Source organism: Aquarana catesbeiana, linkage group LG01 (genome assembly GCF_042186555.1).
Source record: "Aquarana catesbeiana isolate 2022-GZ linkage group LG01, ASM4218655v1, whole genome shotgun sequence".
NCBI lineage: Eukaryota > Metazoa > Chordata > Amphibia > Anura > Ranidae > Aquarana > Aquarana catesbeiana.
The window spans coordinates 584,682,833-584,706,368 of NC_133324.1; the positions used below are offsets into that span (position 1 = coordinate 584,682,833).

The 23,536-nt window shown below is 40.2% G+C and overlaps 1 protein-coding gene across 1 annotated transcript in view; it reads right to left on the reverse strand.

Moving 5' to 3' along the window:
- CFAP299 (cilia and flagella associated protein 299) overlaps positions 1-23,536 on the reverse strand; it is a 769,046-nt gene that overhangs the window by 513,000 nt on the left and 232,510 nt on the right. Inside the window, exon 3 of the mRNA XM_073597947.1 lies at positions 7,546-7,636. Within this exon, the coding sequence (XP_073454048.1) occupies positions 7,546-7,636 (91 nt within the window). The remainder of the gene's footprint in view (positions 1-7,545; positions 7,637-23,536) is intronic.

A 23,536-nucleotide genomic window follows, 5' to 3' on the forward strand; every position in this document is an offset into this window, starting at 1 on the left:
GTTGCATCACAAGCGGTTAGTGGAGATAAAATGAACAGAAATGCCAGTTCCCAGAAGTGTTATATTATAAGAATGTTATCTACAAAAAGCACTATAGAATCCAATATAGAAATGCATTTGTATTTAATAAAAAACTGTGCTATATTTATTTAGCTGTATCTGTACATTGACAGGCTCCCTGTTATCACTGAATCGCTTAACTATTTTTAAATGTGTTTGAGCAGGAAAGACCAATTTAATGTGATAAAATGCCTCAGAGAGGTATTCCAAGAATCAAAGTAGCCAGACTGAGCCTAACCATTTACAACTTGCGTAATTCCAATGCCACATTAGAGGAAAGCCAAATTATTATCTTATGCAATAGATCAGATATACGTTTCTCAAAAATAAACGTGGAACGTATGTGCAATTATACAAATATTGGTTTAACGTTCTCTCCATGAAGTATGGATGAATGGATCTGTAAGACATACCTATCACTTTCTCATAACGTTATGTCAGGCTGACTGGTGAGCTTTCAATGAATGCCTTTTCATTACCCCTACCATTTTACATCTATCAGTAGTCCAGATTACACTTTGCTGCTATCAGACGTGCTTCCCCCTTGCGGTACTCAATAGAGCTCTTAATGTCACAGCCAATAGTCAAAACTCTATGTCAAAGGAGAATAGCTACACAGATTCAACTTACATGTGAGCTGTCTGCTCTGATCAGAGTGTTTCATGTCAAAGAGAACAAGCATGATGGGTGTCTGAATTAATCAGCATAAATGAACATCAAGGCTTTTCATTAATGAATACTACTGTATAAGTCTTTCAGGATCAGAATATAAAGTTTACTCTAATAAGAAATTAGTGAAGAAAGTTTGAAATGTAACTACAATCCACGGGGTCCTAGTATATAATTAAAATGGGGTCCCCTGTGTCTCTTACAAAAGAGCTCTTGGAATAAATATATGACTTCGGCCAAGTACTCTGCAAACAAATCTAAAACCATGTACTTGTATTTGTTATTGCAGCACAAAATTTACAGCTGCCTATTGTTTTCTACTGCTTTGCCAAAAGGTCTGCCTTTGCCAAGGGAAGTTCAAATGCAGCCAGAGCTCTGCCCAAACAACCCATTGCTTTGGATGATCTTCTGTATCTAGCATTCTCCCTTAGACCGTAGCAAAAACTGCACATAATATTGCATATCGAGCAACGTGAAGGAGAAAGAATCAGTGAAATTTGAAGCATATAATTATATCATAATGTGTACAATATATGTATTATATTGTGTACAATATATGCTGTGCTCATAACATTTTGCAGGGTGCAAAATGCACTGCACAGTGCATTTTTCGCCCTGATTGGGCAAAGCTTTGCCCAATCGGGGTGCAGTATAAGCTGGTTAATCTGGTTAAGGAGCAGGACCGGGAAGCCAGCCGCGGTGTCCTTAACAACCAATGAGTCATCTGCTGTGATTGGGTTTCCCCATTGACAGCTGAATGAAAAAAATGGCAGTTAAAGAGAAAACGACGTGGGGTCCCCACGCCAAAATTAAAATTAAAAAACGCCCCCCCAAATCTATACCAGACCCTTATCCAGGCATGCAGCCTGGCAGGTCAGGAGAGTGGAGGGCCCAATGCCCTCAACATGGGGGGTGGGTGCTTTGGGACAGGGGGGCTCTGCCCCAATTTATCGGAATCTGGAAGCCTCCTTTAACAAGGGGGCACCCATATCCCGCCCCCCCATGTTAATGAGTATGGGGTACACCCTCCAGGCTGCATGCCCAGATAAGGGTCTGGTATGGATTTTGGGGGGACCCCATGCTGTTTAAAAAAAAAAATTGCATTTTTTTTTTCAATAGCTTGGTGCCAGCAATTACAACTGCAAGTCAATTTAAATGTGATTTGACTCTTTTGTTTTTTTTTTTTTCTTTAGAAATGTTATTTTTGCTGCAGCATGATCTATATATGCTACAGACGTACCACTTTACAGGCAGACTAAGGGCCGGTTCACACTGGGATGACTTGTCAGGCGACTTAGCCGCCTGACAAGTCGCGTCCCGTTCTGTACAATGGAACTGTTCTAATCGGAGCGACGCAAGTTGCTCCGACGTAGAAAAAGGTTCCTGTACCACTCAGGGGGCGACTTGAGGCGACTTGCATTGACTTCTATATAGAAATAGTTTTGCAAGTCTCCGCTGCAGTCGTGTTCAAGTCGTCTGAGGCAGTCGCGCTGCAAGTCGTGCTGCCTCAGTGTGAACCGACTCTAAGTGAAATAAAGAGAAAAATAGCTGCGCTAAATGGTCTATAGCAGGGATATGCAATTAGTGGACCTCCAGCTGTTGCAAAACTACAAGTCCCATCATGCTTCTGCCTCTGGGTGTCATGCTTGTGACTGTCAGAGTTTTGCTATGCCTCATGGGACTTTTAGGTCTGCAACAGCTGGAGGTCCGCTAATTGCATATCCCTGGTTTATAGTGAACAAAAGAATATATGATGAAAAAATTCTAGTAAAAGGAAGTGAAAAATATCATCATAATATAATAGACATAAAAATCTATCCCAATGTGAAAATCATAAATGAATGTGATAAAACAAAAACGATGAAATGTCCGGAACTAAGTGCAAATCAGGTACATTACAATTAGTCCAAAAATCACACAAATGTGCATAGATAAGTGAATAAATGAAAACTGGAAAATAATGCGTGATCCTCCACTACCAGTTGTGCACCGGACACCAAGTAAATTGCACGCTTACAAGAAAGCAAGCTAATTGAGCTAATGAATAAAGGCCCTGGCTATAAACCCAGCCAGGGCCTTTATTCAGGGGATTCTGGGGGAACTAATGCCGCGTACACATGGTCGGACATTTCAGCTACAAAAGTCCGACAGCCCGTCCGACAGACTTTCGACAGACTTTCGACTGACTTTTGGCGGACTTTCAACAGACTTTCTAACGACCGGACTTGCCTACACACGATCACACAAAAGTCCGACGGATTTTTACGTGATGACGCACACCGGACTAAAATAAGGAAGTTGATAGCCAGTAGCCAATAGCTGCCCTAGCGTCGTTTTTTGTCCGTTGGACTAGCATACAGACGAGCGGATTTCTGGGTCCGGCGGAGTTACGATGTAAAGATTTGAAGCATGTTCCAAATCTAAAGTCCGTCAGATTTGTGGCTGGAAAAGTCCGCTGAAAGTCCGGGGAAGCCCACACACGATCTGATTGTCCGCCGGACTTGGTCCGCCGGCGTCCGTCTGACTTTTGTAGCCGAAAAGTCTGACCGTGTGTACGCGGCATAAGGGAACCCTCAGGCACTATATTTAAAGTCATTTTTCATTTTTATTATTGCACTTTAAGCATCATTAAAATCACTGCTTCTGAAAAAACAATTATTTAAAAATGTTTTTTTTTGCATTGATACATGTCCCACAGGCCAGTACCCGGACCCCCATACCCCTCTTTTTATGGCCAATTGTGGCCAATTACTTGCATATAAGCCTTTAAAATGGAAGCTTTTGATTGTTCCAGTTTGGCTTCCATGGACTTCGGATTAGAACTTTAGAACCTGTTCGGGAGGTCTGCTGCGAACCAAACAGGGGGATGTTCAGCCTATCTCTGCAGGTAAAGTGACATTGATTAACTTGTAACAATGGCACCTGAAAGCTGGTGAGATATGTTAGGCAGTGAGCTACATAGTTAGTCTGGTTGAAAAAAGACACAAGTCCATCCTGTTCAACCCGCAGAGAAAACACACAGAAATATAAAACCTCCATATTAGGCAATCATTTATCCACAGTGGATCCAGACGAAGGCAAAAACTGCAATAGAGCATTGTCCAATTTGCTCCAGTGGGGGAAAAATTCCATCCTGATCCTCAAAGAGACAATTGGATATTCTCTGGATCAACTTTACCTGTACATATTAGTATCCGGTTATATTTTGTGCATTTAGAAATGAATCCAGGCCTTTTTTAAAACAATCTACTGAGCTGGTCAGAACCAGCTCTTGAAAGAATCTATTCCATATTTTCACAGCTCTTATTGTAAAGCAGCCTTTCCATATTTGGAGGTTAAATGTTTTATCCTCCAGATGTAACAAGTGCCCCCTTGTCCTCTGTGATTACCTTAAAGTGAATAACTCAACACCAATTTCACTATATAGGCCACTTATATATTTATACATGTTGATCATACCCCCCTTAATCTCCTCTTCTAAAGAGAGAATACATTCAGTTCAGCTAATATTTCCTCGTAGCTAAACTCTTCCATGCCTCTTATCAGTTTGGTCGCCATTCTCTGCACTTTTTCCAGTTCCCCAATATCCTTTTTGTGAACTGGTGCCCAAACTGAACTGGATATTCTTGATGATGTATTACTAATGATTGGTAAAGGGGAAGAATGATGTCTTTCTCTCTCTCTGCAGTCCATAGAAGAAAGGATTTTGCTTGCTTTGGGAAGTGAAAATGTTATCCCTGAAGATGATTCATTGAAGACAAAAATGGGCAAGAGTAAGCAACTGAGTGACTTTGACAAGAGTCAAATTGTAAAGTCTAGACGACTGGGTTAGAGCAACTCTTAAACTGCTGCTCTTGTGGGATGTTCCCAGTCTGCAGTGGTCAGGACCTACCAAAAGAAGTCCAAAGAGGGAAAACCAGCAAACCAGTTACAGGGTCATGGACAGCCAAGGCACAGTAATGTACATGGGGAGAAAAGGCTGGTCCATGTGGTCCGATCCAATAGAAGAGCTACTGTAGCTCAGATTGCTGAAAAAGTGAATGCTGATTCTGACAGAAAGGTGTCAGTATACACAGTGCATCGCAGTTTGTTGCACATGGGGCTGCGTAGCCGCAGACCGGTGAGGGTGCCCATGCTGATCCATGTCCACAGCCAAAAGCTCCTACAATGGGCATGTGAGCAGCACAACTGGTCTACAGAGCAATAGAAGAAGGTGGTCTAGTTGGATGAATACAAGAATGGTTTGGGGACACAACAACAAGTTTGAGGTGTTGGCTTCTGAATTCTCCGGATCTCAATCCAGTCAAGCATCTGTGAGATATGCTGGAAAAACAAGTCTGATCAATAGAGGCCCCATCTCGCAACTTACAGGACTTAAAGGAACTGCTACTGACGGCTTGGTGCCAAATACCACAGCATACCTTCAGAGGTTTAGTGGAGCCTTGATATTTGGAATGCTCCATGGGGTATAATTTTGTTGCATCCACCATTTGTAAGATAGCCCTGTCCTGGCTTTAGGTGGATGTGTGCTTTTAAGACCTTTTTCCATCAAAAGGTCATAGTAATAAGCTGAGAGAGTGCCCATAAGGGTTGGTGGAGGTTTTACCTGGACACAACTCAGAGTGTTTTTATCACCTGTGGATGATTACAAGATTTAATATTCATGGACACCTTTTGGACATTGTTGTACTGTTTATTTGATATTGCAGCACTAGTTTGAGCACACTGGTGATATTGAATTATCACAATGTGCCAAATTCACATTTAGCAATATAATTTTATTGGTTTTAATATGTATAAGTATAATTGTACACATAGAATTGTCTTATTTGTGCACCTACCTTAATGAAAATGTATTCTTCACTAATTGTTTGATTTGATTATTATAATCAGCACTATATGGTTTTAAGTACTGCCTCGGTGTAATAACTTACTGTATATTCAATTAAATGATTTCAATCATTCAATGAAATGATTTATTCTTTACAATTTTTTAGAGCAGCATATATTTTACACATTATTTAGGGGGTTTTCCTGCTTTGAGATTTTTTACTTTATGCTTGCAGCTCATTTGTACAGTGTGCACAAGATTCCTTATTTATTAATATCATATCATATTATATCATATCATATTAATAATCAACAATCATTTTACTGCACTTAGATCAGTTAATGATGGTCTGTCATGAAAATAAAATGTAGGTTTGCTGTTGCTTCTATATACTTAGGCCAATGTCTCAGTAAGTATTAACTGTGATTAAGGCTGGGTTCACACTTAATTTGGATGTGGCTCACAGCAGGGGTTCCAGTGCATCCCTGTTCTCTGTTTCAGGGTGCACAGGACCCCTGTGCAATCCGCTTGGCAGCCGTTCCAGAGATGTGTAAACCAGCTCCATTGAGAGATGGTCACAGTCTACTGTCATGTGAATTGAATGCAGGAAAACCCGCATCCAATTTGCATAGGTGTGAAACCAGCCTTAAAGTGAATGTAAACCTGAAAAAAAATGTTTTAATGAAGACTTCTACCTGGTACAGTAGAGGATGTCAAGTCATCTGTGCCCAGTCTTGACACAAAGAGTTAATCCAACTCTGAGCAATCCTCTTGTCTTTTTTTAGTAAGATAAAAAAATGACACACAGTAGTTTGTGTCGCCACATCCCCCACTGCTGTGACTGACATCTAATTTCTTTATCTCATGAACGACATGAGAGCAGAGAGTGTTATGATTACAGCTTCACATCCCTCCTCCTTTCTTCTCCAGCTCTCCCAAGATTAGCTGCTCCACACCTCAGCATGATTGGGCATGCTTAAGTCATGTGGTGCCTTTCCTGAGTTTTGACTGGATGTTACTTAAAACTTAGGAATAGGAGAGTATAGAGGTGGGCAAGGAGTCTTGTGACATCATGACTTCGCCCACTGAGCTCCGGAAAAGAGACCCACCCACCGATTCCAGAGATTTGCGGGGCTCCTACAGCTGAAGGGGGTGACATTTGCAAGGTAGGGATATATGCAGAAGACTTGTATGTATATATACATTAATACTATGCCATTAGTTTATACTGGGTGAGTGGTGGGTTTACATCCACTTTAATGAAAAAGCTGTACAGTGAATGCTGCAGTGGATCCTGTAATTGGAACACCAGGTGGGGCACAAAAACGTACTATACATTCCCTAAAAAATGCATTCCCTCTTTCCAGGATTTATACAGATCCATTCACTGCAGATGAGTAAAAGAGTAGCACATGACTTTACATAGGCTGATATTTTTGGAATGCTGACTTCTTTCTGATGAATCAGCCATGCCGGGTCATTTTAATGATCTGATTCTAAGACAAAACAAGGAGTTACTCATTGTTACCTCTCTATCAGGTACACACTTGAAGACAACTTTTTTTTATCTGAAGGTAGATAGACATAGTTGCAGAGACATACAGCAAAATAGCAGTAATCTGGGATATCACCTGACAGGCAAACCAAGATCTCCTTCCTAGTTTGTTGACACAGAGTTTTTTTCTTTTTTGTCACTCAGCAATCTCCAAACTATAATGACAACTACAGGCATGTGGAGTGGGCACAACAAATAATGAATTTAAAACTGTAAAAATGTACACTTACATGTACAAGAGCACACACTTACAAAAAGTAAGCCAACGGTATATTACATTCTAAACATTTTTCTGACTAAATCAGCTGATACAGTAAAATTTCAGCATTGTGTGACTGTAGACAATAAAAATGTTTCTCGATTAGTATATCCTTCAGCACCGTTTTCCAATGTACAGTAAGCTGTTGACAAGCTAAAATGCTGTACTCACAGTCATCTTCCCGTTGCGGTTAGCTTCTTCCCGGAGGGCTAATGCCTTCAGGAAATTATCCTTCAGTTCCTTTCCTGCACTTGATAATATCCTGAAAAATAGGAAAACAATAAAAATAATTGATACGCCTTAGTGTTTTGCATAATGTAACTAAAATGACAAACAGTTAATACATTTATAGGATAAAGACATAGCATAATCCAAAGTAAAAATTTGAGATGGATTTCTTTTATGTGCGAATGTGGTCATGCTATAATGCACCTGAATTGGATTAATCTTAAAGAAAATCTGTGTTTTGCTAATGCAATTTGTTGGTGGATGACAATCTGTAGGACCATGTTTTTTGATTCCAAATTTTAAATATATAACTTTACACCCACTCCCCTCAGTATACCCAGGAGTGTTAAATACCTACCTTCAGCCCTGCTCCAGAGATTTTCCTTTTGTTGCTCTATTGATCAAGAAAGGCTGTGTAGCATCCACAGTGCATCCACAAGCCTTCTTCATTCCTATGAACTGAATTCAATTCCTAACGATGGCTGTGTGAGAACAGTGGTATGACTTTCCCAGTCCTGCTACTTTAAACTTTGAAACAGATTAAAAATAAAAAGGGAAAAACAGGCATATTCACTACTGTATATGCAGCCTGACTGCATTACAGTATTAAATTAAGAGGGTTCAATTGTGCTTTATTATATACTGTAAATATTTGAGATAATCAATCATAAGAAGGCAGTTTCTTTCAGTGTCTTTTCACTTTGTTTGAAACATTTTTATTAGGCTTTCAAAATAAATACAGAAAGAGAATTAGACAAAAACAATAAAACAGACCAAATAAACAGTGGGAACCCTACAAGTATGATCTAAAAAGTATCAAATACAAATGAGGGATACAGTATTTGACTTCATATAACACAAATATAAACACCTTATATGTCAATTATAATAAAAAATAATTGGAAAGGAGCTTCAAAATAAATTATTAGCAGCCAACAAAAGATAGGAATTTAGAAAATACCCTATATTCTTATTCTGTATGGTTCAGTATTGAGTTGGCCCACCCTTTGCAGCTTCAACAGCTTCAACTCTTTTGGGAAGGCTGTCCAACAGGTTTAGTAGTGTGTCCAGGCAAGCTGGCGGAGATAGTGTGTTCCTTTGGGCAATTTTCTGCTTGGAAACCTTGGGTCCTGACATTCATGTAGATGTTACTTTACACATGTCACCTACCTTCATGGAAACAGTATTTCCTGATGGTAGTGGCCTCTTTCATGAGGATAATGTGCCAACAATGAGTTTAAGATGTTGACATTGGATCCAAAATCTGCAGATCTCTTACCAATCGAGCATGAGCAGGATTTGCTGGAAAAACAACTGCATTCCATAGAGGCCCCAGCTTGCAACTAACTGGACCTAAAGGATCTGCTACTGACTGCTTCATGCCAGATACCACAGCATACCTTCAGAGGTCTAGTAGTATCCATGCCTCAATGAGTTAGGGCTGTTTTGGTGGCAAAATGGAGACCTATTCAATATTAGGTAGGTGGTTATAAACTTATAAAAACAGGTAGGTATCTGCGCTACTGAAAAGGGTACTAATATTGGAAGAGGAAAGCAGCCAGCACTATTTGTTGATAAGCAAATATAAAAATATAAAAAGTCCACATGCGGCGCTAATAAAAAGCAACAGTCTTTGATGTATTAAAATAGGAAAAAGTGATAATCCCTTCACCAGTTTTCAGTGTGTATAGGGAAGCACACAACACCACGTGAGAATCAAATCTGCTTACCAGATATCAGCAAGTGATAGGCATTGATTAATAACTTCCCAAGGGATCACATCTGAACTCGTTAATGACCAGTAAGTAGATGGTTAAAATACACTGCGAAGCTTGCATCCATTAACTTGTCCCAGGCAGCAACAAAGCATTAAACTTCTAGCAGTCAGTGGGCGTCTCACCCAATCAAGGGGATATCATCACCAAATGGAAATAAAGCAGCATATAGTCAAGCTGTCTCACTTGTGAAATGATTTTATTGTAGCAACTTACATGTACAGTCAAAGAGAACGATCATCATAAAACAAAACAGCCGTGGCATTCAGCGTGCTTGTGTCTCATAGCCAGCCTGACATGTTTCATCCGAGTGGATATCATCAGAGGCGTGGCTCTACCACACAAGCATGCCATTTTAAGTGTGTCACCAGGTGACACGAATCACGGAGGAATCAACCCCTAAGGTGACATGAAAACACGTAAATACTATGCTGGAACGCATCACGTCCTGCGCCTGCGTTCCATACATAGGAAATGCCTTTCAGATGCAAGAAACTGAGGAGGAGCCCCCTAACAGACGCACCAACTAGAAACAGATCCTCTAGCTGCTAGACGCTATCATGTCAGCGCTAGGTATATACATGCACAAAAAATACATTTACTATAGCGATGCAGCTTAAATAATATACAAATGACTTAAGGATACAAAACAAATTTGGTAGTAGGATCACATAAGTCATGCATAAACTTATGGATGATTGGTGTATATCCACCTCTTCTGAATTCCTAATCAATCAGTTCTTAGTGAGCAGCTCACTCTACAAGCCGTTAATACTTGTGACAAGTGGGTCAATTAGATCTTTCTTTCCGGTAGGACAGATCTCTCACATCTAGTATAGTTACCAACTATCCCAGATTTTCAGGGACAGTCCTGCATCTACAGTAAGTTCACTGTCCCAAAATCACAGTATCACCCTTATTTAGCAGCATTATGAAGGCCAAGGAGCACAACAGACAGGTCAGGGATAAAGTTTTGGAGAAGTTTAAAGCAGGGTTAGATTATAAAAAAATATCCCAAGCTTTGAACATCTCATGGAGCACTGTTCAATCCATCATTTGAAAATGTAGAGTATGGCACAACTACAAACCTACCAAGACATGGCCGTCCACCTAAACTGACAGGCCGGGCAAGGAGAGTATTAATCAGAGAAGCAGCCAAGAGGCCCATGGTAAATCTGGAGATCCACAGCTCAGGTCGGGGAATCTGTCCACAGGAAAACTATTAGTCGTGCACTCCACAAATCTGGCCATTATTGAAGAGTGGCAAGAAGAAAGCCATCGTTGAAAGAAAGCCATAAGAAGTCCCATTTGCAGTTTGTGAGACGCCAGGTGGGGGACACAGCAAATATGTGGAAGAAGGTGCTCTGGTCAAATGAGACCAAAATTGAACTTTTTGACCTAAAAGCAACCCGCTATGTATGTCGGAAAACTAACATTGCACATCACCCTTAACACTCCATCACCACTGTGAAACATGGTGGTGGCAGAATCGTGTTGTGGGGATGCTTTTCTTCATCAAGCACAGGGAAGTTGGTCAGAGTTGATGGAAAGATGGATGGAGCCAAATACAGGGCAATCTTAAAAGAAAACCTGTTAGAGTCTGCAAAAGACTTGAAACTGGGGCAGATGTTCACTTTCCAGCAGGGAAACAACCCTAAACATACAGCCAGAGCTGAAACATAAGTAAAAGCCTAAAAAAGCTAATGGCAGCGCTAAAAGATGGTTGGTCCTAAATAAAGCAACCTAAAAGTTGTCATATAATAAAGTCCGTGTACACTTTTAAATGCTGACATGGATGATCCTGAATGAATTCTTATCACAGTCTATGGAATGTAATCATCGAGGATAGCCGCATTCATTTTGTACTGTTTCACAGAACACGTGCTCAGAAGGAAGAGAAGGGGGGGGTGCAAAGAAACCCCCTCTTATAAAAATTCTTACTGAATCCAACCTTGATTTAAGCGTGTTGGTCGCAACCCGTGGGAATCGCCGTCAATGCTCTTCCTCGATGGACGATCAGGACAGCTTGCCAATGGATCAGTGTTTAAAACCAAAACAGAAAGGGGCAAACATAGCGTAGTCCCATTTAACACATTTTATTAATGATAAAAAAGGAAGGGGAAACCCCCCTTCAGGGTGTACACTTACAAAATAAAAGACTAAACAAGCAGTGTTCACAGTTCACATCAGGCTAACAGCGTCTTCTGCTGCTTACGATAGGAACCTACTGGCTTTCCTTGAATGACCTGATGTGTGTACGTCGTGTAGCTCCAATCTGACGCATTTCGTCACTCATGACATCATCAGATGATGTGCCATGAGTGCGTGGTTTACACATAATTATGGGCAGGACCACTCTAGTAACCTAGGAGGAACTGCCAAGAAAGCGGGCATGATATGGGTGGAACTTCCCTAATGGTGGGCAAGTCACGTGTGAACCGAGGGCAGAGATGACATTGTCTAGGGACAAATATGATAGTAATCATGATCTAATTCAGAAATATTTTCTCTGAAATGACTGTTCCAAGAGAGGATATGTTGCATAATTATGTACCCTCAACAGCTATTAATGATGGAGCACCTAATAATTAACTATATGCAGATGCTTCTGTTAAAGAAATCAAAATAGCATGCAAATTGAAGCATCTGTATAAGTTTAAATGTGTAAGAAAAAAAAACAACACCAAACTATTAAACTTTCTCAAAGTTTGTCAGGTAAAACAAGTTATTTTTGTTTCCTACATTACTCTGGTCAATTATGGCAATGTAAAACTGTACTCTTAAAGTAATATCAAACCCTCAGTTTCTTTTTAACACTTTCAGCTGATGATTTAATCACTTACAGAGTATGCAGCTTCTTTATCTTTTATTACTTGTCTGTGTTCCAGTTAAGCTGGTGTCAAGACTGCTACCTCAGGGTTTGCTGGTCTCTGCCATAACTGCTTCTCCCTGCCTGGCAACGGTAATGTACAGTGACACTTTGTGATGATGTGACTCCTGTATGGATGCATGGGAGTGACCTCATTGCAGTAAGGCCAATCAAGTGGCTGAACAGTCCGAACCCAGAAGGAAGACCAGAAGAAGATGGAAGCATCTATGACCAGCAAGAGCACTCATTTGACAGGTAAGTCTGCTATATGCACTAATAACAGATCCTGGGGGCCCATTTTAGAAAAAAAAAAGTTGTAGAGTTTAATTTCATTTTTACTCGTTCCTGTGAAGACCAGAAGTTTGAGGCAGCAACGCTGAGACAGCAGGAGCCAGCAGCACCGAAAACTATAAAAATGCAAATGCTAGGGTGAACATTTTATCAAATAATTTCCTGGGGAATGTTTATTTTATTGAGCTCAGTGTGCTAAGCTAATCAAGGGTCTAATACTAATTTACAGTAACTTTGACTAGGACTCGTTCAACTCAGAAGTGCTCACATTTGTATGTCAGAAGCTTAGGTAAACACACTTAAGAAACAGATTTTCAAACTTCCACAGAGCTGGTAAGCAAAGTTGTTTATGAACTGCAAAGTTAAAATATCTTCCTTCTAGGTGCCGCCTGTTGAGGGCTTCAAAGGCTGGGAGTTTGATTGCTTTTCCCTGTCTATAGAAGAAGTTTCTGGAACATAGGGAGGGAGAATTAAAATGACCAGCCTGAATATTGAGCAGGGTGTAGACAATTCCTGGAGAGGTGTGCCCAGTTGGTAGCTGGGATGCTGTTAAATAGTCTGGAGCCCTGAGGAAATTGTCTTTCTCCCTCCTGATGGAATAGATCAGTGAGCTGAAAGGAGGGAAGCTAATTGCCCCTGGCAAACTTTGAACTGGATGCTGGGTTTCTTTTCAAGAGCTGCACCTCTATACTGATCTTGTTCCAGGATTCTGTGAGTAGAGTCTCCTGTCTGTGCTGCACTTTAAAGCTACTTCATGGTCCCCAGCTGTGAACCTATCTAGCTGTATCTGTGCTAAAGCTTCTTCAGTCACAAACCTATAGACTGTTCCAGTCTAGCTTTACCTTTTTTGTGAACTATCTCATGATCCTCAGCTGTGAGTGAAAGGCTGTGTTACTGCTGCTTTGAGAGAAACGTGTCATCTGCAGAATTGTGCTCAAGCATTTTGAAGTATTCCGCAGCACCCAAATCCCCTCCCAAGTTTCTTCAAGTAATAAAATACAAAAAGACAAATCCCTAGACTGTTCATTGAACTGGAGTGAATGGACTGTTGCTATGTGCTTGGCTGCCTCTGCACTGTTTTGAGAAAGAACCAGTAAAATCTACAGCAGCTCCTTCGGAAGGGGGGGGGGGTGTAGCACTACATGTTGTAAAAGGAAGTTAAAAAGCTTTTATTGTATGTCTCTTCTGCAGTAAAAACCCTTCCTGCTCAAAAATTTCCTGGGCAAAGTGCCCTTATATTGACAAGTGTACCTAAGACCTTTTTGACATGGGCAGCCTTTGGGTAGTAAAACCAGGTGGTTGATGTGTGTTTTACTGCCCCCAACCACCCATCTACAAGGGGACATGGCAAGTGAAGGAGTCTGCACACATGACAAGGCCGCAATACTTTGCAAATTTAACTCAGCTTGCCAAGTTTAGCAGGCGGCATTTCCCTACGTGGTCACAGTCAGAAGTAAAAAAACTGCCAGCAAATTATACCTCTTCCTTATTCAAAAATGAATAAAAAACACATTTAATTTAGAGTTAGGCTGCATTCACACCTGAGCGTAGCGTCTTTGAGCGCTTTTCCATTTGTTTTTATGAGTGATTTTGGCATGTTTTTATGCATGATTTTGGCACGTTTTTATGCAGCATTTTTGGGCTTTGGCGTTTTTTATTAGCCAATAGAGAAAACTATTATCTGTTGCATCATTTGTTGCTAGATATTTCAGCTTTTTTAGCTTTTATTTATTCTTGTATTATTATTATTATTCATTTATTCAAATGTTTTTTCATAAGGGTAAGGGGTTTGAGTTCAGTTTAGGTTAGGGTTAAGATTAGGAGTTGGGGTTAGGGCTATTTATTATTATTTTATTTATTTTTTATCTTATTTTATGTATTATTATACGAATAATAATAAATTAATAAATAAACGTAAAATAAATACACAAATAGATAAAAATCATAAATAAAAAATAAATAAATTCAATAAATTAATACTAAGCTACAATAAATAATTAACCCTTAACTGTAACCCTTACAGTTCAGCTCAGGCTTTAATGTCTCTAGGCCTCTAAAAAGTTAAAGGGCAATTAATGTTTTCAAATTCTTTCAAGGGAAATCAGAATGGTCTATCAGATAGGCAACTCAATGAGCCACTAAAGTACCATGCAAAAAAACATACGCACAATGCTTCTGCTTATAGCAAGGCAGTGGTTTAATGCTGTCTGCCTGCTGTTGAAGAGCTGTTACTGGTAGGAACTCCATGCAAGAAACTTTGCAACAAATTAACAAATAAAAAAAATGTTCTAATGAAAATTGTGTGCGGTGAGGCATGATGTCAAACATAATAAAAATTTATATTTAGTTTACATACACTTTGAGGTTCCATACACACTAGCTTTTGAGCATTTTGTTAAGCTTCTAGAAGCAAATAGTCTTATGCTATGTGTCCATGCATACTATTTTTGTCTAGAGGCGTTTTTTTTAGCTTCAGCGTTAAGGAGCAGAAGCACCAGTGTCTACTGTCTTATTTTTCCTCAGTGGGCAGCCGCCAGCGTCCTTAACCAATGAATAGCTGGTTGTTAAGGAGCAGGCCAACAAGCCGGCGGTGTCCTTGATAACGGATGACAGCTGTCAGCGGGGTTTTTTTTTCACCAAGGAAATATAGCAGAATGCATTCTGGCCTAAATTTATGAAGAAAGATTATTTCTTTACAAAGTTTATAACAGAAACTAAGAAAAACTTTTTTCCCCAAAATTTTCAGTCTTTTTTCCTTTAGCAAAGAATTTTAAAAAATAGTACTGATTAACCTCCCTGGTGGTATGATTATGTCAGATTTTTGATGCTGAAAGCGGTACAATTGTTTTGCATGGAAATTTGGCTTCATGATGTCTTTCCCACCTTTTGTGTGTACCATGACAGTGGAGGTATTATGGATTGTAATCATTAGGCACACATCTTTTTTGTCACGCCATCGCAGTGCCATCAATTTGCCTTTCTGCCAGGCAACCATTTCTCCAGTCTTGAGCTTCTTATTGCCAAAGATTGGTGGCATGTCACGCCAGTTAGCCCTAACGGTTCCATGGGCATCCGTTTTGTTCTTCAGAAGAAACTCATAAAGTTCAGGAGATGTGTAAAAGTTGTAGCCTTATTTAGCAATGGCTCAATCAGTGAAACAACGGAAGATGGTGCCAACCATAATTACTGTATTTTGGGTTGAATTTGGTTCCTTTCCCAGTGTATAGGACAGAATTCAAAATGTAACCAGTTGTCGATTCACATAGCATGAAGGATTTTACGCTAAATCATGCTCTCTTTGATGCCATGTATTGTATCCAGCTGAGCCTTCCCTTGTAGGCCATTAGACTTTCATCTATGCTGATGTCTCTATCTGGCACATAGCTCCATTGAAAATTCTTCAGAATCGTTTGATATACTTCCCAAATTTTTGAGAGTTTTGGTGCTGTATGAGTAGTTTCATCACATTCTTCATTGTTTTCAAAGTGCAAATACTTCATTATCAGGGAAAATTTGTACTCTGACATGACCATGCCAAAGAATATAGTGGCAAGTAATTTATTGGTTGTCCAATATCACTTCTGCAGGGGTTTCCCCACCACTCCCTAAAGAATTATTAGGCCCAGAAATTTCCAAATGTCCTCTTTGGTCACTAGCTCCCACTTTATACTTCTTGAAAACTTCCAATGCATAGCAGCTTGTTGCTATTGATATCGGTTTGTCTCCGTAACTATTTTTTCAATAACTTCATCGGTCAAAAATAGTTGTAGGTATGCCAAGGGGTTGTCATCTTCAACATCCACTTATATACCAGGTGCTCCAGTAAAAGGGAATCTTGGGGGCACTGCGTGATCCGTACTGCAGTCAATAGAGCACCAAGTCCGCACATCACTGAGCTCAGTCGCAGGATTGTCGCTGAAATCACTTTGTTTGTCTGATGACAAATTTCCCCACAAATCGCTATCACTCAGTTCTGCAAGTGATTCTGTATCGCTGTTTTCCAGCAGGTCATAAACCGATTTTGATGTAGAGGCATGCTTTTTGGATGCCATGGTCCTTCCCCAGTTTCCAGGCAAAAAGAACAGTAAAACATTGCGGGATCCCAGGTACAAGGTAAGTCACCTCTTCCAGGATCCAGCGATGCAATCCTGAGTGTGGCTCGGGGTTACCGTTAATGGTACTGAAATTTCACCCCGAGCCACACTCGGGAATACCGCCAAGTAGGTTAAATACCACCAAAAGAAAGCTCTATTGGTATAAAAAAAAATTATACAAAATTCATTTGGGTACAGTGTTGAATAATGCACATTAATTCTAATTAGTTTAGGTAATCTGTATGTGTATTTGTCTGACGATATGCTTGTAATGTAGTAAAAAGGGAAATGTGGGAGAATATTGTGGGGAAAAATTAAAGTGGTTGTAAAGGCAGAAGTTTTTGTTTATCTTAATGCATTCTATGCAACAGCAGCCCCCTAATGCTTACCAGAGCCCATCTCTATCCAGTGATGTGCACAAGTGCCTCAAGTGTCCGGGACGCCCCCCCCCTGATTGGCTGAGACACAACTGTGGAGCCATTGGCTCCCGCTGCTGTCAATCAAAGTCAGTTAGCCAATCAAGAGGGGGGGCAGGGCCGAACCACGGGTCCATGTCTGAATGGATACACGGAGCTGCGGCTCAGCTTGGGTGCCCCCATACCAAGCTGCTTGCTGGGTGGGCACTTGACAGGAGGAAGGGGCCATTATACAGAGCAAGTAAGTATAACATGTTTATTATTTTTAAAGAAAAAGAACAAGACGTTAGTATCACTTTAAGGCCTTATGCAAATGGACATTTTGAGGCTTCAAACTGCCCAGGCATCCACAATCATGATGTATTCTTCAAAAGCAGAATTTACAAGTTTGGGGAATACATCATACATGTAAAACATTGCTGATACCTGAGTATGGCCGTACAAGCCTTGCATTTATATGGCCGACTGTACTCGCCACCTGCAGCTTGGGAAAAGTGCTGGGATTTTTAGTTAAACTAATAACTATTACATTGCTGTATTTACTATCTTAAATACTTTGGGGGTCTATTTAAAAAGCAGCAGTAAAAAAGTTCCACACAGTTAAAAAAGCACAGCGATGTGCTTTACAAATGTGCCGTGCACTCAATGGCTATGGGACAGTGCTGGACTACCAAAGAGGCAAGTAGGCACCGGCCTATGGGCTGCACACAACAATGGATCAAAATAATATTGATTTGTTCTTGAAAGAAAATTACAATGAAGTTTTCTTAAATTGCTTACAAAAGATAGAAAATATGAATCAACTCAAAGAAATGAAAATTTATGAAACTCTAAAAAATACTGTATTAATCAATGGCGGCTGGAAATTAACGGCGGGGGGAAGGCGGCAATCGCCGCAAGCATACCAATGACCCCCTCCTCCTGGGCATTAGACGGACGAGAAGGCAGCGGCGGAGACTAACATTAACATAGGAGGCAGGGGGATTGAAGAGCCAGGCCATTTTCTCCGTTGTCCTCCAGGATAAACAGGAAGTGTGTCCTGAGACATGATTGGCCAGTGTGTCCTGAGACACGATTGGGAGTCCTAAGACTTCCTGGCCAATTGGGTCTCAGGAGCTGCTTCCTGATTAGCCATTCACTATTGTCACACAAGTGGGTGGGCTCTGGCACAGTGCTTTGCGCCCAAAGCCCACCTTTTTTTAAGCCAATTAGAGCCTCAGGCTCTAATCATGTGCTTCAAAAAGAAAAAAAAAAACACATTGGAACCCATATGTCCGGCGCCCTGCATGTAGATTAGGGGCTGCACACATGGTTAATGGAGTGGCGCCCCTGCACCCTGTATGGATCAGCCGCCACTGGTATTAATACTGTATTAATGTAATGTACCCAATAGCAACTTAAAGTACATAAACCATAGACATCAGGTTCACATTACAGCTTGTCTTATCTTCTTTAACCACTTGCCAACCATATACTGTATATATACGGTGGCAAGGCAGCTTTCCTCTCCTGACGGTGACCTGCTCCCGCTGTGACTAGACACAGCAGGAGCAAATCAGTGGACCCGTTGATCGTTTGGGACAAAGCTGATCGCCATTCTGTGAGAAGGGAAGGCTGTAATCCTGTGTTCCTACAAAGCAGGAACAGGAATTGCTGCCTCCCCATAGTAAAAGCACCCCCATACAGTTAGCAAGCACTCCCTAGGAACACATTTAACCCTTTGAGTGCCCCTGATGTTAACCCCTTCCCTGCCAATGTCATTTATACAATGATCAGTGCATTTTTTTAGCACTGATCACAGTATTGGTGTCACTGGTCCCCAAAAAGTGTCACTTAGTGTCCAATTTGTCCACCGCAATGGTGCAGTCCCACTAAAAATCACTGATCGCTGCCATTACTAGTAAAAAAAAATATAGTCCTTAAATACGTATGCCCTATAGTTTTTGGACGCTATAACTTTTGCGCAAACCAATCAATATACGCTTATTGGGATTTTTTTTACCAAAAATATGTAGCAGAATACACATTGGCCTAAATTGAGGAAGAAATTCGATTTTAAAAATTTTTTTATTGGGAATGTTTTATAGCAGTAAGTAAAAGTATTGCTTTTTATTCAAAATTGTCTTTTTTCCTTTATATTGCAAAAAATAAAACCGCAGAGGTGATCAAACACCACCAAAAGAAAGCTCTATTTGTGGGAAAAAAAGGACAGCAATTTTAATTGGGTGCAGCGTCGCACGACTGCGCAATTGTCAGTTAAGGCAACGTAGTGCCATATTGAAAAAAAAATGGCCTGATCAGGAAGTGGGTAAAACCTTCCAGAGCTGAAGTGGTTAAACTTGTAAACAACAAGTGTCAGAAAATGGCCTGGTCCTTAAAGAAGTTGTAAACTCATTAAAAAAAAATCCCGTAAGACAAAGGCATAATGAGCTAGTATGCATTGCATACTAGCTCATTATGAAATACTTACCTTAAAACAAAGCCTTCTAGTGGCGCTCGCACACTGCTGAGACGGCTGACTGGAGTTTCTACCAGGTTCGCGGACTCTGGCGCTGTAAGTGGCCGAAGCTGCAATGGCGTCACTTCAGCGCATGTGCGTGGGAGCAGCCGTTCACGGCACAGGGGTCAGAAGGAACAGCACCCATGGCCGTTCCTTCAGAGCGCATGCTCCAGTGATGTCTCTGGCTGCATGTGATGTAAATAGCTCCTAAAAGGTACGCATTTAGGAGATATTTACACTACCTACAGTATAGATAAGCCTTATTATAGGCTTACCTATAGTTAAATGTCTGCAGAGGAAGTTTACTTCCTCTTTAAGAGAAAACTCACTGGCATATTGCTGCTAAAGTCTTTTACCAGCCACAAATTTAGAAGATATCAAAATCTCAAAAGGCTAATTGATAGCAAAAAGCTAATATGGCTTTCCACTTTTCACTATACTCTAAAGTAGTATTGCATATAGCGACCCACCCATTTAAAAATTGGGCCGAGGTACACAGTAGAGTATAGTGGAGAACAGATAGTGATATCTGCTCAAGGTTATAAATACACTCATTTTTTTTTTTTGTGGTTGCTAAAACACTTTAGTTGAATCTTTGCCATAGTTATCACTAAAGTTGGCTCTCACTGGAAAGTACACACCTGACTAAACATTGGCACTAATATTAAAAACATCTTAGAGCTACTATCTATATGTGTCTGTCCCTCCGTCACTTGCCTTAGTTCTACACAGAGATTTCAGCTGGGTGCTGGGTTTTATGTGAGGTAGAGCAGGGAAAAACATTGGAAAACTTATGAGTAAGACCCAGTGACACTAAAACACTATATATATATATATATATATATATATATATATATATATATATATATATATATATATATATATATATATTTTCTTTTTAATCTAAAACTGTTTTTACAAGTATTGAAATGGGCATAAAACAACAAAATGAATGCTGACATATACATGCACCAGAGGCTTAGCTAGAACCTTCAGGACCCCAGTGCAAAAAAACATGAAGGGTCCCCCTGACTGCCAGGGCTCTTTTCAGGCATGATTTTTGAGACCCTGGTAGTTGTGCCATGGACATGCAAGTATGTTCTGTTTTCAGTATTCCGTATTCAGCAATATGGTATACACAGGAATGTGTTACATAGACCATTGCTAAGTTATCAGATTGCTGAAATCAAATGAAATAAGAGCCTTAGGCTTGATTTACATACTGTATTTATTGGCGTATAACACTCACTTTTTTACCATAAAAATCGGGTGCAAATAGCGTGTGCGTGTTATACGCCAATACTTCAATTTTAGCTGCCTAAAAGAGGGGACAGGGAGCGGGGTGGGATGAGCGCCGTCAGATTACATTCAGTGAGAATCTCCTGTTTACTTTGCAGCCTCTGTAATAGGAAGCCCCGTCTCCTGGGCCGCCATTGGACCACTGTTCTGTTCAATCAGGCTGCACTGATGGCAATGGTGAGGCTGCTGCATTGATGGCAGTGGTGAGGCTGCTGCATTGATGGCAATGGTGAGGCTGCTGCATTGATGGCAATGGTGAGGCTGCTGCATTGATGACAATGGTGAGGCTGCTGCATTGATGACAATGGTGAGACTGCTGCATTGATGACAATGGTGAGGCTGCTGCATTGATGGCAATGGTCAAGCTGCAGATGGGCACTGACTCTTATTTTGCTTCAAAGTTTCTTACTTAAAATGTAGGTTTTTTTTCCTGAAACTTCCCTCTTAAAATGAATGTGTGTGTTATACGCCTGTGCGTGTTATACGCAGATAAATACGGTATATACGAATTGGGTGCTTGTTGAAACACATCTGATATGCATAACATGTGAAATGGACCGGCTTGCAATAGAGCCAGTTCACATTTGTCCGGGGCAACAGAGGTCCATTTTTAAAAAGAGTCCTGTGTGATTTTAGGTCCAGTTCAGATACGAATTCAAGTTAAAATTTGCAGCTGAACCGGTAAACAAAACTGCACTGGACTTCTTTAAAAAGCTGACTGCAAACCGCAGCCGGACATGTGTTCCTAGCCTTAATCACAGCCTGTTTGCAGGAATAAGTGCAAAAGATTATAGCAGAGCCAATATAATTAGAGTATAATTTGTTGAAATATTATGAAAACTTAAACCAAAAGTCTTGTGTGCCATCTCAAATACAGGCATCTACAACACTATATTTTACACAAAGCTTAAACACTTTATATATCCCAATGTCGTAAACAGGTAATTATGTAAATAAACACAGTGCTAATGTCCATTGTGTATATTTATGCAACAATGTCATCAATATTTATTGTGTGATACTATTAATTGAGGACATTGTGCACAATAAATATTGAGGACATTGTTGAATAAATATACACAATGGACATTAGCGCTGTCTTTATTTTAACATAAGGATCTGTTTGCATGATTGGGACATTATGTAGTTGATTTACTAAAACTGGAGAGTGTAAAATCTGGTGCATAGAAACCAATCAGCTTCCAGTTTTTTTTTTATGTTTTATCAAAGCTTAATTGAACAAGCTGAAGTTAGAAGCTCATTGGCTACCATGCACAGCTGCACCAGATTTTGCACTCTCCAGTTTTCGTAAATCAACCCCTATATGTAAAGCGCTGCGTAAATTGACGGCGCTATATAAGTAACTGAAATAAAATATATGTCTGATTGACAGCAGCTTTTTTATGGTTTTGGTTTAGGTTTGTGTAATTTTTTCTTGCTAAATTGTGCAATTCATAATTAGCATGGGTGTGGTATAATACCATATAGCCCAACATGTTTATTGCTACCACTTTAGGTTAAACACTGCTATACCTTATTCAGTCTTTAGCTGATTCTTGGTTGGTATGGGGCAAATCTGAAAGATCTGACAACTTAGCTTAGTATTGATCTGAAATTCTGGATTGTCTAGTGCTCAGTAGAAGTAACCAAATAATTACAACCCATAAATAATTACATTACAACCTATGCAGGAACATATCTTCATCCTATTTTTCTAGACAGATACTGATCCTGGGTACTGTAGTTTGCCACTCTATACATGCAATAAATGCTGCTACAGTAGTTTCCCTAATCAGTTTAATAGCGAGTAGGAATATTAGCACTTTTCAAAAATTACACTAAAGCAAGTCAATGACAAACAAAGGTCTTCCTGAAATTGACTCCTATAGGTTGGCGTGTAAAGGACTTTTCCACTACTTACCCTCTAGGCTACCCACTTTGATGGTTCATGCCTATGTAGTAGGAGTCTTCCACCTTTATCTACATTTGTTGTAATATTCCTTATGCATGTACACATGGTTTTCTTGTGGTTTGCTTCCATAAGAACCGTATTTTTATGATTTGTATTTTGTATTAATAAATTCTACTTTTTACATAATTTTCTTTATTGTATACTTTTTTCTTTTTCATAATTGCCTTTAAAATCCAATTTTTGAAGTGTTTTACTTTTCAACAAAGGACTTCCTGGCCTGACCAAGACCAATTATGAGATGTTATCTTGGAAAGATCATAACAACATTGCATTTGAGACTCCATCATTGGTAGTCTCCCTGGCGGTTTTCCCGGGTTAAATTTCAGCACCATTAGCGGTAACCCCGAGCCACACTCGGGATTACATTGCAGGATCCTAGTGCGGGTTACTTACCTTGTCCCCAGGATCCTGTGATGTCCCCCCGCTGTGTCTGCAGGCTCTGTCCTCCGCCCCGATGTCCTGTGTGCCGGGCTCCGTTCCCTGCGAGCGTTGCGACGCACGGGGGCGGAGCCTGGCGGCAAATTAAAAAAAGTGAAAATGCATAAAACATACAGTACACTGTAATCATTACAGATTACATTACTGTATGAAATCATTTCACATCCCTTTTATCCCAATGCTTTGTCCAATGCCCTGCATGCAGTTTTATATGATATATACTGTTCTTTCTGCCTGGAAACTGGAGATTGTCCAAAGCAACCAAAAAGTGTCCCAGCGA